Source organism: Fusarium odoratissimum, assembly GCF_000260195.1.
Source record: "Fusarium odoratissimum NRRL 54006 unplaced genomic scaffold supercont1.20, whole genome shotgun sequence".
Lineage (NCBI taxonomy): Eukaryota > Fungi > Ascomycota > Sordariomycetes > Hypocreales > Nectriaceae > Fusarium > Fusarium odoratissimum.
This window is the reverse complement of record NW_022158705.1, coordinates 296,677-309,989: the sequence shown is the minus strand read 5'-3', so window position 1 is coordinate 309,989 and position 13,313 is coordinate 296,677. Positions and strand designations below refer to the sequence as shown.

The following is a 13,313-nucleotide window of genomic DNA, read 5'->3' as shown; positions in this document are numbered from 1 at the left end:
CACCACTGGTAGTGACCAATTTTGTTTGAGAAATTACCTATAGCGGCAAGTCAAACAGCCTGTCTTGTCGTGCTTTGACCCTTTTCTCTTCTTTGGCTTATCTTGTTCCATCATTGGTGAATGTCAAGTTTGAGGTGACTGATCGACGCCATCAAGAGAAGGTGGCGGCGAGGGTCGGAAGAACGTGTGCCCGTGGAGCGACGGTGAGCTCGACAATGATTATTCATCGTTGTGAGGCCTTCATGCAAGCAGTTCATCCATTGACATCTACCAAGAACAATGCATTACAACGCAATTACAAGCCTCGTGACTCGTATTAAAGGTTCAGAGCCAGTCAATTAAATAGAAGATCAATCTTATTTCATTTGTCAATAAAAGCCTACTGCTCAAATAGTCTATGGAACCTGAATAACAACCTTTCCGGTATGCGTGGAGCTCCAAAGGTGATCATACGCCTCCCTAGCCTTCTCAAAAGGAAACACGCGGTCAATGACTGGTCGAATATCGTTCGTCTCAAAACACTCCAGCATATCTTGTAGCTGCTCTCGGGATCCCACCACGACACCTCGAACAACACAGAGACGGTCCAACGCGAGGAAAGCCGCATCAGGACCTCGAAGGTCTTTACCAGCACCCAACGGATCAGGATTGGTGATGTGCCCAATGCAGTGGATCTGTCCATTGAAACCGATCGCATCGAATGATGCCTGAAGTGTCAAAGTTCCCCCGATCTCAATGATGTGATCGACTCCCTTGCCCTTGGTGATCTTCATGGCTTCCGCAGCCCAGTCGGGAGTCTTGTTATAGTTTATTCCATACGTTGCACCAAGATCTTTTGCTTTCGCCAGTTTATCGTCAGATGACGAAGTCACAATGGTCTTGGCTCCAGCGGCGTGTGCTATCTGCAGCGCAAAAGTGGAAACGCCTCCAGTACCTTGTAGAAGAACGGCTTGGCCAGGCCGCAGAGGAGTCAGCCCATACAAGGCGTTCCAAGCCGTCAAGGCGGCACATGGAAGGCACGAAGCCTCTTCAAAGGATAAGTAGTCGGGGATCTTAACCACGCCTGTCTTGGGAAAGATAAAGTACTCCCCGAGAAGGCCCTGTGCTTCACCGCCCAACTGGGTTAAGCCGACATCTCGAGTGAGACGACCCGCGATGTGTTCTTGGGTGAAGTTGGCGACTACACGATCACCTTCTTTCCATTCGGTCACACCCTCCCCGACCGCTTCGACGATGCCTGTTTAGGCCTGTCAGTTGGTGAGCGGGAGACTATTGCTGCTAGTGGTCACTTACCAGCACCATCACTTCCGGGAACTAGGGCATCAGGGCCGGGAAAGGGGTAAGTGCCGATGGCGACGATACCATCTCGCCAGTTCAACGAGACAGCTTTGATGCGGACCAAGATCTGACCAAGCTGGGGTGATTCCTTTGGAACAGCTCTCAATTGCAGGGAGTCGAAGCCTTTTTTCTCTGGTAGCCAATACTGTTTGAATGTAGTGGAATCCATGGAAGGACAGCGAACAGAGTTAAGAAATGGTAATATAATTTCAAAGTGTCGCGGGAAAGATACACTCACTCAACATATCGCACACGCCATTCCCCCCTTTATACATTCTGCCTCTCATTCTCAATCATGAATTTGATAGCATCTGTGTCCCTGGAAGGACGCGCGAAAATGGCGTCTTCCAACATCCAGCTTGCTTTAGCGGCGTGCTGGGCGTATTGGGCGTGTTCAGCGTAAATAGCGTGATTGGCAGTCGATGTGGCCCTAGACCTACCATGAGTAAGGCTATTGTTAAGGAATACCCTGGCCCCACTCATCACAGCACATAATTTCACCATGCAAAGTTGTAATCAAAGTAATTTATAACAGTACCTGCAGAAGCGGGGTACATGATGGATCAGTCATAGCTCAGTACGTGGTACTCCACCTTCCGCATCAGATCGAGCCGTGGAGTCAAATCTGGTTGAACTTGATCCATCGACTACCCTAAACAATCGCTTTTCGTGATCCGTTTACGCATAAAATGTGTATTGCAGAACCTACTAGGTACTCAACGTTGAAGGCCGGCAGCGTACACTAACGTGTGGTGACAGATATCTGCCAAGCAATAGAAATTATGCGGCACAGATGAGTAGCTCGATGAACGTAGCTAAAAAAAAACATGTGATCACCAGCCAGTGAGTAAAACCATCACTGTGCTGTAATCGTAATTACTGCAGGACTCGATGTCTTCAACCATTAATGTCCATTCTAGAAATCACTAGGCTTCATTTCCCCCCCCAGCTTTGGAAGCCATCTAGCCCAATACGTGGCTAAAAGTCCCGAGATGCCCTCTACCAAGCGTTCCCCAATATCATCCAGACACCAAAACGCACGAAAGCGGTGCAGCAAAACGGCATAATGGGCTAGAATGACCAGGGCCTCGGGAATTTGCTTCTCCAAAAGCGTTAGGAATCGCCACGGGATCAGGTTCGACCACGCCATCAAGCCATGTACTCCCCAGCTGTTGGGCCCTTGAATGCGACGTACCACAAACCCGAGAGCCTCCCTCGCCTCCTCACAGGCTTTTCTCGATTCCTCGTTGAGTTCAGATGTTTCGAGCATTGAAGCGAGTACTGCACATTCCGCAGAAGTAGCATGTGAGTCATGGGATCCTTCTTTCGATGCATCCATCAGCCACTGAGATACCCTAGAGTTTGTAAAGCTCGTGCTCGCTCTCTCACCCATGACTCTAGCTCCACGATGAAGTCTAAAATAATTCACCATGCAGTCGAGAGTCATGGCAAAATCTTGGTCAGCTAGACCTGCCACAGTCTCTGCGAGGTAGTGCAGTGCTAAGAGGGAGGCGAAGAAGAATTGAGCTGTTGAGTTTGATTCGGAGGTATCGTCAAGACACTTGTTGAAACCACGGAGAGCTCGATTGCGGAGGTGTGTCGCGGTGTTCATATAAGACTGGGCCGTGTGTTTGTCAATAGTCTTGAGGTGCATTGCAGATAAAGCGAGAAGCTGATTCATTAGATAGGGTGTTTTTAATGCCGTGGTTATGTAGCCGTTGGCGAGTGGCTGAAGTCGGTCCGTCACCATCATCCAGTCAGCCATGTGTTCTTGAACATGGTAGAGCAGATTTAAGTGGCCAAAAGTAAAGAGGTCATCGGACTCGATCTCATGTAGATCCGGTGGTGAGGGAACTGGCAAGTCTGCAAATACACTGGCTGCTGGGAAAGCAGATAGCGTCGTAAGTTCTGTTTCGTACGGAGAAGAGCCAGTTTTGCGTTTCTGCGGAGGTGCGTAGTGACATGTTCTCTCAGAAATGGAGCAATTGGCGCATTCCGGTCGCTAGCATGAGAAGTTTAGCAAAGCGTTGGAATATTAGTGCAAGAAAGAACAGCAACCTTTTCATCACACTTAATGTGACGCTTCTTGCAAGTAGTGCACCCATTACGGGACTTGCGATGACCTTGACGGAGTTTCCGCGAGACTTCAGCTTGCATCGTGATTATTGGCTGACCGATATAAAATTCGAACCCGAGGAAAATGTTCGAGAAAGGAAAAAAGCGAGGTAATATTGCGAGTATAGAAAGTAATTCACAACGAGGGAGAGGCAAGAAGAATACGGGAATGCGAAAGGATGATGCATGGGGCAGATTTGAATCCACACTTTAATCCCAATTGAGTTTACCCGTTGGCTCGAGCCGGGGGGGGGCCAACTAAGCAAGCTTAGTTGGCCACAAAAAGGCGGGACAGTCACAAAACGGTGGGACACCCGTTGGGCCCGATTTTTGGTGTGTTTTGCGGCATTTTCAATGTATCTTTATTCTGAAGGCGTCAACAGAGGTGAAATTGCTGAATCAATTGAAATGAAGCTTCCTGTGATGATATATCTGCTATTGACTGTAACTGTAAGAGGGAAATAGCTGCAGCGGCGGCAAGCTTGCCTGCCGATTGATGACGCCTTCTCTAGTAAATTGGGTGCTTTCCTGTCCTTCCTGAGGCCTGTGACTGGCTCCTATAGCAGATCTTTCTTCTTCAATGAGGGAAATAAGGGCATCGCGAAATTGGGCTTGGTGTTGAGCCGGGCATGGTGTTGAGGGCACCGTTGGAAGGGGGGACTCGTAGTCAGGCAGGCAAGGCGGCGATGAGGGCATCGCGACTTCCTCTTCTTCCGATAAATCGATGAGGCTATCTTCTTCGTTAAAATCGGCATCAGCTGGCGGTTGCGTAAGTTGAAAATCGACAGAGTCATCGCTGTTGAGAAGGCCGGTTAAATCTGCTGCTGAGAGAGGCTTTGCTGCAAAGCCGGCGTTGCGAATAGCCTCACGAGCTTCCGGGGCAAGCTGGGTATCAATCATAAAGTAATCTTCCTTCTTCTTCAGTTGTGAGGATATCTCCGCTCGTGATGCATCAAGAGAAGCGTATTCTATATCTCTTTTGGTGTGTTCAAGCCACTGTTTAAAGCGCATCTTCTTTTCAACGCCATCGACGATAACCTCCTTCTTTTGCTGCCACTCAGCTTTTATCTCTTCCATCTGCCGGATTGCAAAAGATCGTATATTCCGAAGCTGAGATCTCTGCTCAGCCTTTGCTCCTACTTTAATAAATTCAGCCTGTTGTTCACGAAGCTCTTCTAAGCTTATATTATGAAAATAATCTCCTACCGGTTTTCCTCGCTTTCCACGCTTTCTCTGATGATATCTCTTTTCAATACGCTCCTGACGATTGGCAACGTGCTTTTTCACGATATCTTCAAGTACAATAGCTTCGCTAACAATCTTCTGTACAGCTTCAAGTCCCCGGCGCGTTGGGGAGCTTAGAATATCGTGATAGCGGTTGCTGACATCCCTTGCTGTATCAGAGGCCAAAGGGAAGCGATTTTCCGCCGGTAAAAGCGAAGATAGCGCCGGATCGATAGCCTTACGAGTCTTTAACTTCTTCTTCAGCAGATAACTAACCGCCGGCACCTCGGTTGGCGGGAAAATGCCTGACTTTTCGAAGCCGGCGATGATGTGGGCAGCTGTGAAGCCTTCTTCAAAGATCTCCTGATATTGTGAGAATTAGTATGTGAAAAGAGGGATCTTTTGGAGAAGATGTGAGCTGCTAACACATACCTTGAAGGAGCCTGCAAAGTCACGGCGGTTAAACGTCAGATTTCCCTTCCGCAAAGCTTCTCGCAGCCTTTTTTGGTGTGCATTCTTTAACCACTGAAAAACGCCTAGGTCCATCGGTTGAAGTATATGTGTTGAATGAGGAAGAAGGAAAGCAACGAGGATATTGAATTTTATACAATATTCTCTGAAGGCGAAGGAGCCGTGACCGGAGAAGCCGTCGATTATGAGCAACCGCCATATGAGCTCTTCTTCCTCCTTTCCTTCTGTGCCCGGAGGCGTATCATATGGAGTAATAGGGTTGAATTCGCTTTTTAGGTGCTCATTACACCCAAACCACTGCTCAAAATCCAGCTGACGATGTTGTACAGTAGCAGATTTCTCCCAAGACCACCGGTTAAAGTGCTTCACCCACTCGAGCGTTATCTCGGCGTTGGAAAAAGCTGTTTCCGACTGTGCAAAGCGCATATTAGGATCACCATCGATATCTGACCACTCGATCGTTGGAAAAGCTTTGAAGATAAGCCAAGGAGGAGTAGTTGCTCCTGCGGCGTTACCCGTACCAATTACCGTACAAGTCTCCCTATCTTCCGGCGAGAATACCTCTGTTGGAGTCTTCTTCTTGGTACGTACGACGAGGCATTGCACACGCTCTCGCAGTATTCCGACTCTAATTCCGGCTTGATCAGCATTCCAACACTCTGAGGCGCCGATCCCGTATCTGGTGATGACTTCAGAAAGTCGTTTAAACCACTGCTTCGTCTCCTCCACGCCGGCTTCTTCATACTCATAGCGAGCAGCTTCTTTCGACTTCAAAATCGATGTATCAAGCTCGGGATGATCGTCACGGAAGCGACTGTACCACATCTTTGAGACCGGCTGCGCAGCAGCATCACGGCGGCTTCTTATTGTATTTGCTGCATCTTCAATCTCGCCTTTAGAGGCCGGAAGACCGGACTTCTGCATCCAAATGATGAAGCATATGATAGCTTCTTCTTCGCTATCCGAAAGGAGTCGCGGCCGGCCCTTATTTGGCTCAGGAACCAGGCTAAAATCCGCTGTTTTGGCTTCTTCAAGCTTCTTGACGATACGCGCAATGGACGACTTGTGGGAGCCCTTGTACTGCCGCTCAGCATCGCGTATTGAAAGAGGCTTCCTTATCACATTAGAAGCATCACGAGAGAGGCCCTTTTGGAGTCGTTGGCGTGAAGAAACCACCGCTTGAGCTGCTCTGATATTTGCATTTAAAGGCATAATGCACTTGGACAAGAGTACTCCTTTTTTGGCTAACTGGCGTCTAGATTTGGGTCGATTTTACATATAAAATCGAGGAAATTCGCGACAGCCGGCGGAGCGGGGTTGTCCCACCGTTTTGTGACTGTCCCGCCTTTTTGTGGCCAACTAAGCTTGCTTAGTTGGCCCCCCCCCGGCTCGAGCCAACGGGTAGTTAGAAATACGAGCACTTAACACTTTCGAGAACGTTTACGAGTATGAATACTTTTTTCTTACGTTAGCGGGCCATCTGCTCGGATGTTTCACATCTTTGAGCCCGGTCTCTGTGCTGCGACCAACTTCATTTGTCGGAGTGCGTTGCCGAAAGATTAAGTTAGCCGTTGATCAGAGAATTGCAGTCCGGGTGATCTTCCCGCAGAACAAGTAAACGAAAAAGCCCACAAGACCAGGGCTTTCACTTGAGCCTTCGCCTGCTAAGAAAGACCGTGCTTTATGGGGTGACCGCTACCAAGAAAAGGCCGTGTTTGTTTAACTTAGGGGTTCCGTGTAAAATTGACCAAAGCGGCTAAGGTTGATATGATTGACGCTGACGTGGTAGATACAGACTGTCCCTCTCAAAGATGGATAAATACTCCCACGAGTCCGATATCTTATGTATTCCTTCATACTCTGAATCACTCATCTCTACAATAATTCCACGTTCATTCTCACACCAAGCGATCCTCATTCGGCAGCAAAGACACCTATCTGTACGACAATTCGCTACCGGACAATACACGACTGATATCCATTATTTGGCACCTTTCCAACCGCAAACATGAACGGAGGTCTTGTTCGACGAGGAGAGCTCCTCCCATACAAAGGCGACTTTTATCTTTGGAGCTATGTGCCTTCTATACCAGCCGCCGTTATCTTCATTATCCTTTTTCTTGTGCTCTCTGTCGCACATACATGGAAGATGATTCATAATCGTTTGTGGTTCTGCATCCCCTTTGTGATCGGTGGTTTTCGTGAGCACTCCTACTCCCTCATGCGTTTGAAACTCCCAACACTAATATTTCTCGTCATAGTCGAGGTCATTGGCTTCATCGGTCGAGCCATGGCTAACAAGGCAACGGAAAAACTTGGGCCTTATATTATCCAGTCCGTGTTTCTGCTTATCCCGCCTTCCCTGTTCGCCGCCTCGATCTACATGACCCTCGGACGAATTATACGCGGCCTTGGTCCCAAGGGGGAGAGCTGCTCTATTGTTCGAGTCAAGTGGCTGACCACTTTGTTCGTTGTCGGCGATGTCTTCTCCTTCTTGGTCCAGAGCTCTGGAGCAGGCATGATGGCAGCTGGCGATGACCCTACAATGGGAGAGAACATCGTTATTGGCGGTCTTGTTATCCAAGTCCTCTTCTTTGGTCTCTTTGTTGTTGCAGCAATCATTTTCCAGCTTCGCTATCGCAAGATCGGTAGTAACTGGAGAGTTGTTGGTTCATCCAACACTGCCTTAGTCTTTGATTGGGAAAGGATGTTGATGATGCTGTATGCAACCTCCGCCTTGATCCTTATCCGGTGCTTCTTCCGTATCGTCGAGTACGTCATGGGTGCCGATGCTTACCCGCTCAAGAACGAATGGACGCTGTACATCTTCGACGCCCTACTTATGGCCGCTGTTATGGTCATTTTCTACATTTGGTACCCCTCTCGCGTACAAGTCTTCCAGGAACTTCAGAACAGAGATAGTGCCGACCTCGCCTATGTCACATCTGAAGCGCATCTCAGCAGGAGCTAAAGAGATCGACAATACCATTAACATTGCTTTAGGGTCTTGAGAAATACCTGTACATGATGTTGCGAAGGGTGTCTACTAGTACATTTGGCTCTTTCCAACAGTGGATAACAAGAACATACTTTTTCTTAGAGCCGAATAACTTCAAGGTTGTAGTAATAGCGACAGTATAAGGCGGCAATTGCATACAGACGTCAGCTTTCCTCTACCTGCGACACACGTAAGGTACATGTGATTGGATTATTGGAATCTGGCGAGAGTCTCCCATCAAAGGAGGTAGATTCGAGTGATGAGTGTCATTTGACAACATACAGATCTGAAATCTTGATGCTCCCTCGCGGACCTGGGGAATATGTATATAGATGCTGTGAATGCTTGATAAGATTTGACTGCAGCCAAAATGTGATCTATGCTATCATATTGCCTTCCAAAAGCTTGAGTTAATTGTGATTTTTCAGTGTGTTGGCTTGATATGTCTCGTTGAGATGTCATAAGCTTTAACCAGCAATCAATGCTATCAATCGAGATTGGCTTTCAATTCAGTCTTCATGTTCAAACTCGAGTCCTGCAGAATTTGTGCATCGTGCCGATATCTGGTAGTCGTTTTACAAGCCGCCATTACTATCTAGTACCGTGACTCTCGACGCATAACAACCTTCCTTCTCCCCCCAAATGACGCTCTACCCGTTACATCTTCCTTCATGATACTCCCTGATGCGGATCAATGTACTTGAACCTCTCATTTCTCGCTAATGGGCGAGGGTGTCCAGATGTCTCTACGGGTAAAGACCAGATGGAGGCTCGGACAAGCCAGTGTAAAGCTGTCTCGTAAGCTACTACGGAACTCCTTAGCAGTCAATTTAAGACCTTTAAAGCAGGTTGTAAGAAGAAGATTAAGGCCAGCTAAAGAATAGGTAAGGCTCTCTAGCTGGTTTATATATAGCTATGTTTAGGCTATAATTAAGGCAGCTAATTATAATAATATTAACTTAACAAAGCTTTATCTCCTAAGAGGTAATTAATATTTAAATTGTATTAGACTTTAGAGATACTTAGATATATCTTTTAAGGCTAACTTATAAACTTAAATATATATATATATATAATAACATAAGAATAATTAATTATAAAGTTATAAAAAATTCCATACTGGTCTATTATATAGGTAAATCCTATAAAATATTAAGAAAGTTACCAAAGAACTTAAAAACTATAATATAAATGGTATATTATCTTATTCTTAAGAATTTAAGGGCATAGACTCGGTGGTTTTACTTTATTAATACTAACCTATCTATTAGTTTAGATTCGATACGATTTCCATACTCTAAACCAATAGTAGTCCTCATTACACCAAAAGGAGCTAGGGTTAAGTGCCACGAAGACCTCCCTGCGATATATTCATGTATTCTAGAGATACAGATTAGGCTTGATTTTGCTATGCTATCTGGCTATAGGGATGGGGAGATTGGCCGGGGGTTCTTGGCAGGGCTTGATTTGGGGTCTGGCTTGTCTGTTGGCGGTGAGTATCAGTCTTGGCTACGGCAATTTTGCCGGCAAGGCAAGCCAATGAGATCATTAATAGAGTACTGCAATATAATCTGATCATTAATCTGTACATATCAAGCATTCAACGAACTAGTCTTCGATAGACTTTGCGGTTCAGATTCAGGCTCTTTCAAAGCTGCTTCAATGGTATCGGGGTTTAAAAACTGCATATCTCGGAAGGCTATATGGTGGACTTCGTAGGTTGGTTTAACAAATACAAGTGCAGATTAAAATCAGAGCCAAGTCTGGGGAATTTCATTGCCTCTAATGCCTTATGTAGCTAAAACCTATACTAGATATTAGCTAGAGGCTATAGGGTTATAATATTTAGATACCAGCTTAACCCTATTAGTAATAGAATAGGGGATTTAGGGATTATCTATATTAATTAATCTACCTCTATCCAAGGTACTAGTCCAACTATTAGGCGTATTTAAGATCTGGCATTTATCTAGATCCAGCAAGACACTTAGTCTAGAAGCGTTTACTCTACTAAGAGCTATAGATAATAGATAGAGGCTTTGTAATATATAATAGCTAATGTCTCGGATATAAATTCTAATAACTATTAGTAAATGCTCTTATCGTATTACAGGCCAGTTTGTACACTGACTGATACTGACTCTGATTAGGGCATGACAAGAGACCTAATGATTAATGGTTGAGAGACTGATGTTGAATTATCAGCTTACTTAGATTAAAGAGAGCTAGGGTCAGGTACTTCGGGAACATTGGCAAAATTCTGCCTTTATTAATTAAAAAGTAATAAAGAAATTAGAGGCTGTAAAGCTAGAGTGTTCCTAAGGACGATACACCCTTATAATTCTTCATGTATCCCTATCAATTGCCTTATTATAAGCTAAAGAACTTGAGAAGAACTTAAAAAAGCCAAATGTGATAGTAGTTGTGATTATTACTGGTATAAGTAATATGGCTGAGCTTACTGCATCGCAAGGTCTCACAGTGAAAAGCAACAAGCGAGTCGTGATAACAATTAACATTTTGTTAGAGCTCAATCATTACAGAAGAGCCGAAATCCCCCCTCCCCCTATTAAAAAAACGACAAAAAAGATGGTTAGGGGGCGGGGAGTGAAAAAAGCCAGAGGCTGACAAGTTAATTTTAAGCAGGTGATCTAAAAAGGCATATCGTCATTATTTAATAATCCCATCATCTGCTGGCTCATATTGAACCAAGCTGGTAGCTGTGACGCCGGATCCGTCTCCATTATTCCTCTACAAGTATCAGCAGAGACATCCGCAGAGACTTCGTAAGAATTGTCATTGAGCGTTGCGTTTGCGCCGCCGGCCATGTCGCTCGTTCCCACGGGAGGTTGAAAGCCTAGGGCGTTGAGGCAGTTATAAAATTCCGTGCTAACCTCTGCGCAGCCATTCTGTTGCATTTTTGATGTCGATTTCAACTCATTGTAGCGCAAAGCTACTTCGTAAAATATTTGGAAGAGGCGATGGTGCTTCGAGACAATGCTGGAGACGGGGTGAGCGGGTTTAATTGAGTTAACAAATTTTTGCATCCGATCCAAGTCTTCCCAATCTCCAGTCTCAAGAACATGGCAGAACAAAACAATGAACGGGGCGAATGGCGTGAAGAGGATGATCCTGAGAAAATAAATACAAGGTTAGGTTGAAGGAGTGGAACTGACTGGTCATGTAGATCTGTCAACTTACCAACTCATGTATGATGATAAGAGGCTGGGCTGTGTCCCCAAAAGAAGTATTGAAGATGATTGATGGCACATAAGAGCTTTCCTGGCAGAATCAATGCACTCTTTAGTAAATGATACATGCGACCCTACAGGGGCGGGCAAGGTCCGGTGTATCAGCGTCTGCATCGAATGCCTTACGATTTCGTCCGATGCAGACATATATTCGATTAGTGCGCGTTGTTGCCCGTGTACAGCAGATTGATGCCATTCTCTCTACAAACGAGGTCAACTGTTATCCACGCATCTAAAAGCATGGATGACGATGGGAAAAGTTGAAAGAGGTGCTACTGGCAACTTACAATGGCATTTTGCGACTGCTCGTGAATTGCATCAAGTTCCTGAGACAACGTCATTACTCGAAAGGCACCATCTTTGTTCAGTGAAATAAGTGCTTGTGCACTGTACAGCTTCTCATAAATCTTTCCAGCTAGGGTGGCGAGCTTGACCATGTTCCTGCAGTAGTCCATAGCAGGGCTGCCACCTGGGAATGGAACAGTGATCTCAAAGTCGGGAATTGTAGAGCAGCGCCCCAAGCGAAGACATAATGTCTTTTCTAGAAAGTAGATTGCCCAGAACAGGAGACCGGAGTTACTTGAGGTATCACACCACGCAGACGACCCTGGTTTCCTAGTGTGGTAACCAAGAAAGTGCGCACCTTGATATGCCGCGAGGACAAGGGTCCAAGCCATAGATGGTTGTGACAGTTCAATAGCATAGATGGCCTACGTAGAGTGAGCTCGTATCTTAGACAGTTGACCCAACGGATACACATACGCCAGAAAGAAGAGCCAAGGTCATGTCGTGGCTAGGAATAATATGTAGGGATAGCCCCGAAAGAGCAGTCTCCAAGTTCTGCTGACAGGAGAGCTTGTATTCCTCCCTGTAATTCTCTGGTGCTTCAGGTTCCTCAGGAGTATCATCGCGGAAAAAGCCTGCACAAAGTGAGTCCTGGCGACCAAGGATCTGGAATGTAAGTTATCACTCACAATAGAGGGCGATGTTCAAAATGATGTATTCCGCGTCAGAAAAGTCCTCCGAAAAGTATACTTTCAGGCATATATCCGATAAAGACTTGGAACCCAGTAGTACACTGAGGAACAGCCATGTAATTAGACGTCGATCTGGGACAGGTAATCAGCATGGTCATTATTTACGTTGTAGAGTATAAGTGTGATGTCGATGTCAGCCAAGTAAGCAAAGGGGCGATGGATATCGCACGTAGCTGAACGTACCTTCAGCACTGCGGATCGCGGCTGCAGCAACTTTGATTGGCGGCATGGTAGCGGGCTTAGGTCGCAGAGGAGCAGAAGGCCGCGCAAAAGAAAAGAGACCTCCTGCATGTAGGGACTGCGCCTTGGTTACATGAACAATCTGACGGAGCGAATCCAACAGCTCTCGTGTTTCAAACTCATATCCCTTGCGTCGATCTGCACCAGCAACTCTATCCAGAAAGTCTATTGCCAGCGTTGAGTGGGCAGATAACGAGGATCCGCCTTCCAAGACCAATCCTCCCCCCTCGTTCTGTCCCGTAGGAAAGCTTACCTCAGTCGCGGGAGATGCCGTGACGTGCGGACTTGCTATGCAAACGGGTAGGTTGTTCTGGCTTGCCGGATTGGTTGACAATTGGTTATCGATCGATTGCGGCGAACAAACGGAGCGGCTCGCAGTATTTGGGCTCGAGGACGCGAGTTCATCGGTAATCTGGCGAGATCGATTGTTCCCGTCCGTAGCGAGTTGACTGATACAACGATCCATCTGCTCCAACCTTCTATCAATGAGGTCGATCTTCTCCCCGCTATAGCAACTGGTGTCAGATTCTAAGAAGGGAAAGGGATTGGAATTCTCAACGTACTACTCTGCACCTATAGTCTTTTGCACTCCATTCCGTTTCGGCCTAGGTGCTCGTGGTGAATGAGTGCACTGCAGCT

The 13,313-nt window shown here is 46.3% G+C and overlaps 4 protein-coding genes across 4 annotated transcripts; 1 reads left to right on the top strand and 3 right to left on the bottom strand.

Annotated features, from left to right (window-relative positions):
* Positions 1–345: 345 nt before the first annotated feature.
* Positions 346–1,757, bottom strand: FOIG_11001 (uncharacterized protein). Its single transcript, XM_031211530.1, has 2 exons — positions 1,294–1,757; positions 346–1,237 (listed from the first exon to the last, which is right to left on the bottom strand). Exons 1-2 carry the CDS (start codon positions 1,505–1,507, stop codon positions 396–398), a joined length of 1,056 nt encoding a protein of 351 aa, XP_031058714.1. The 5' UTR covers positions 1,508–1,757; the 3' UTR covers positions 346–395.
* A 461-nt stretch (positions 1,758–2,218) lies between these two features.
* On the bottom strand, positions 2,219–3,599 carry FOIG_11000 (uncharacterized protein). The gene is made up of 2 exons (XM_031211529.1): positions 3,397–3,599; positions 2,219–3,340 (listed from the first exon to the last, which is right to left on the bottom strand). Exons 1-2 carry the CDS (start codon positions 3,493–3,495, stop codon positions 2,255–2,257), a joined length of 1,185 nt encoding a protein of 394 aa, XP_031058713.1. The 5' UTR covers positions 3,496–3,599; the 3' UTR covers positions 2,219–2,254.
* A 3,557-nt stretch (positions 3,600–7,156) lies between these two features.
* FOIG_10999 (uncharacterized protein) lies at positions 7,157–8,119 on the top strand (the record flags this gene model as incomplete). Its single annotated transcript, XM_031211528.1, has 2 exons — positions 7,157–7,349; positions 7,410–8,119. 2 exons carry the CDS (start codon positions 7,157–7,159, stop codon positions 8,117–8,119), a joined length of 903 nt encoding a protein of 300 aa, XP_031058712.1.
* A 3,550-nt stretch (positions 8,120–11,669) lies between these two features.
* On the bottom strand, positions 11,670–13,140 carry FOIG_10998 (uncharacterized protein; the record flags this gene model as incomplete). Its single annotated transcript, XM_031211527.1, has 4 exons — positions 11,670–12,107; positions 12,160–12,317; positions 12,372–12,506; positions 12,618–13,140. 4 exons carry the CDS (start codon positions 13,138–13,140, stop codon positions 11,670–11,672), a joined length of 1,254 nt encoding a protein of 417 aa, XP_031058711.1.
* Positions 13,141–13,313: the final 173 nt, after the last annotated feature.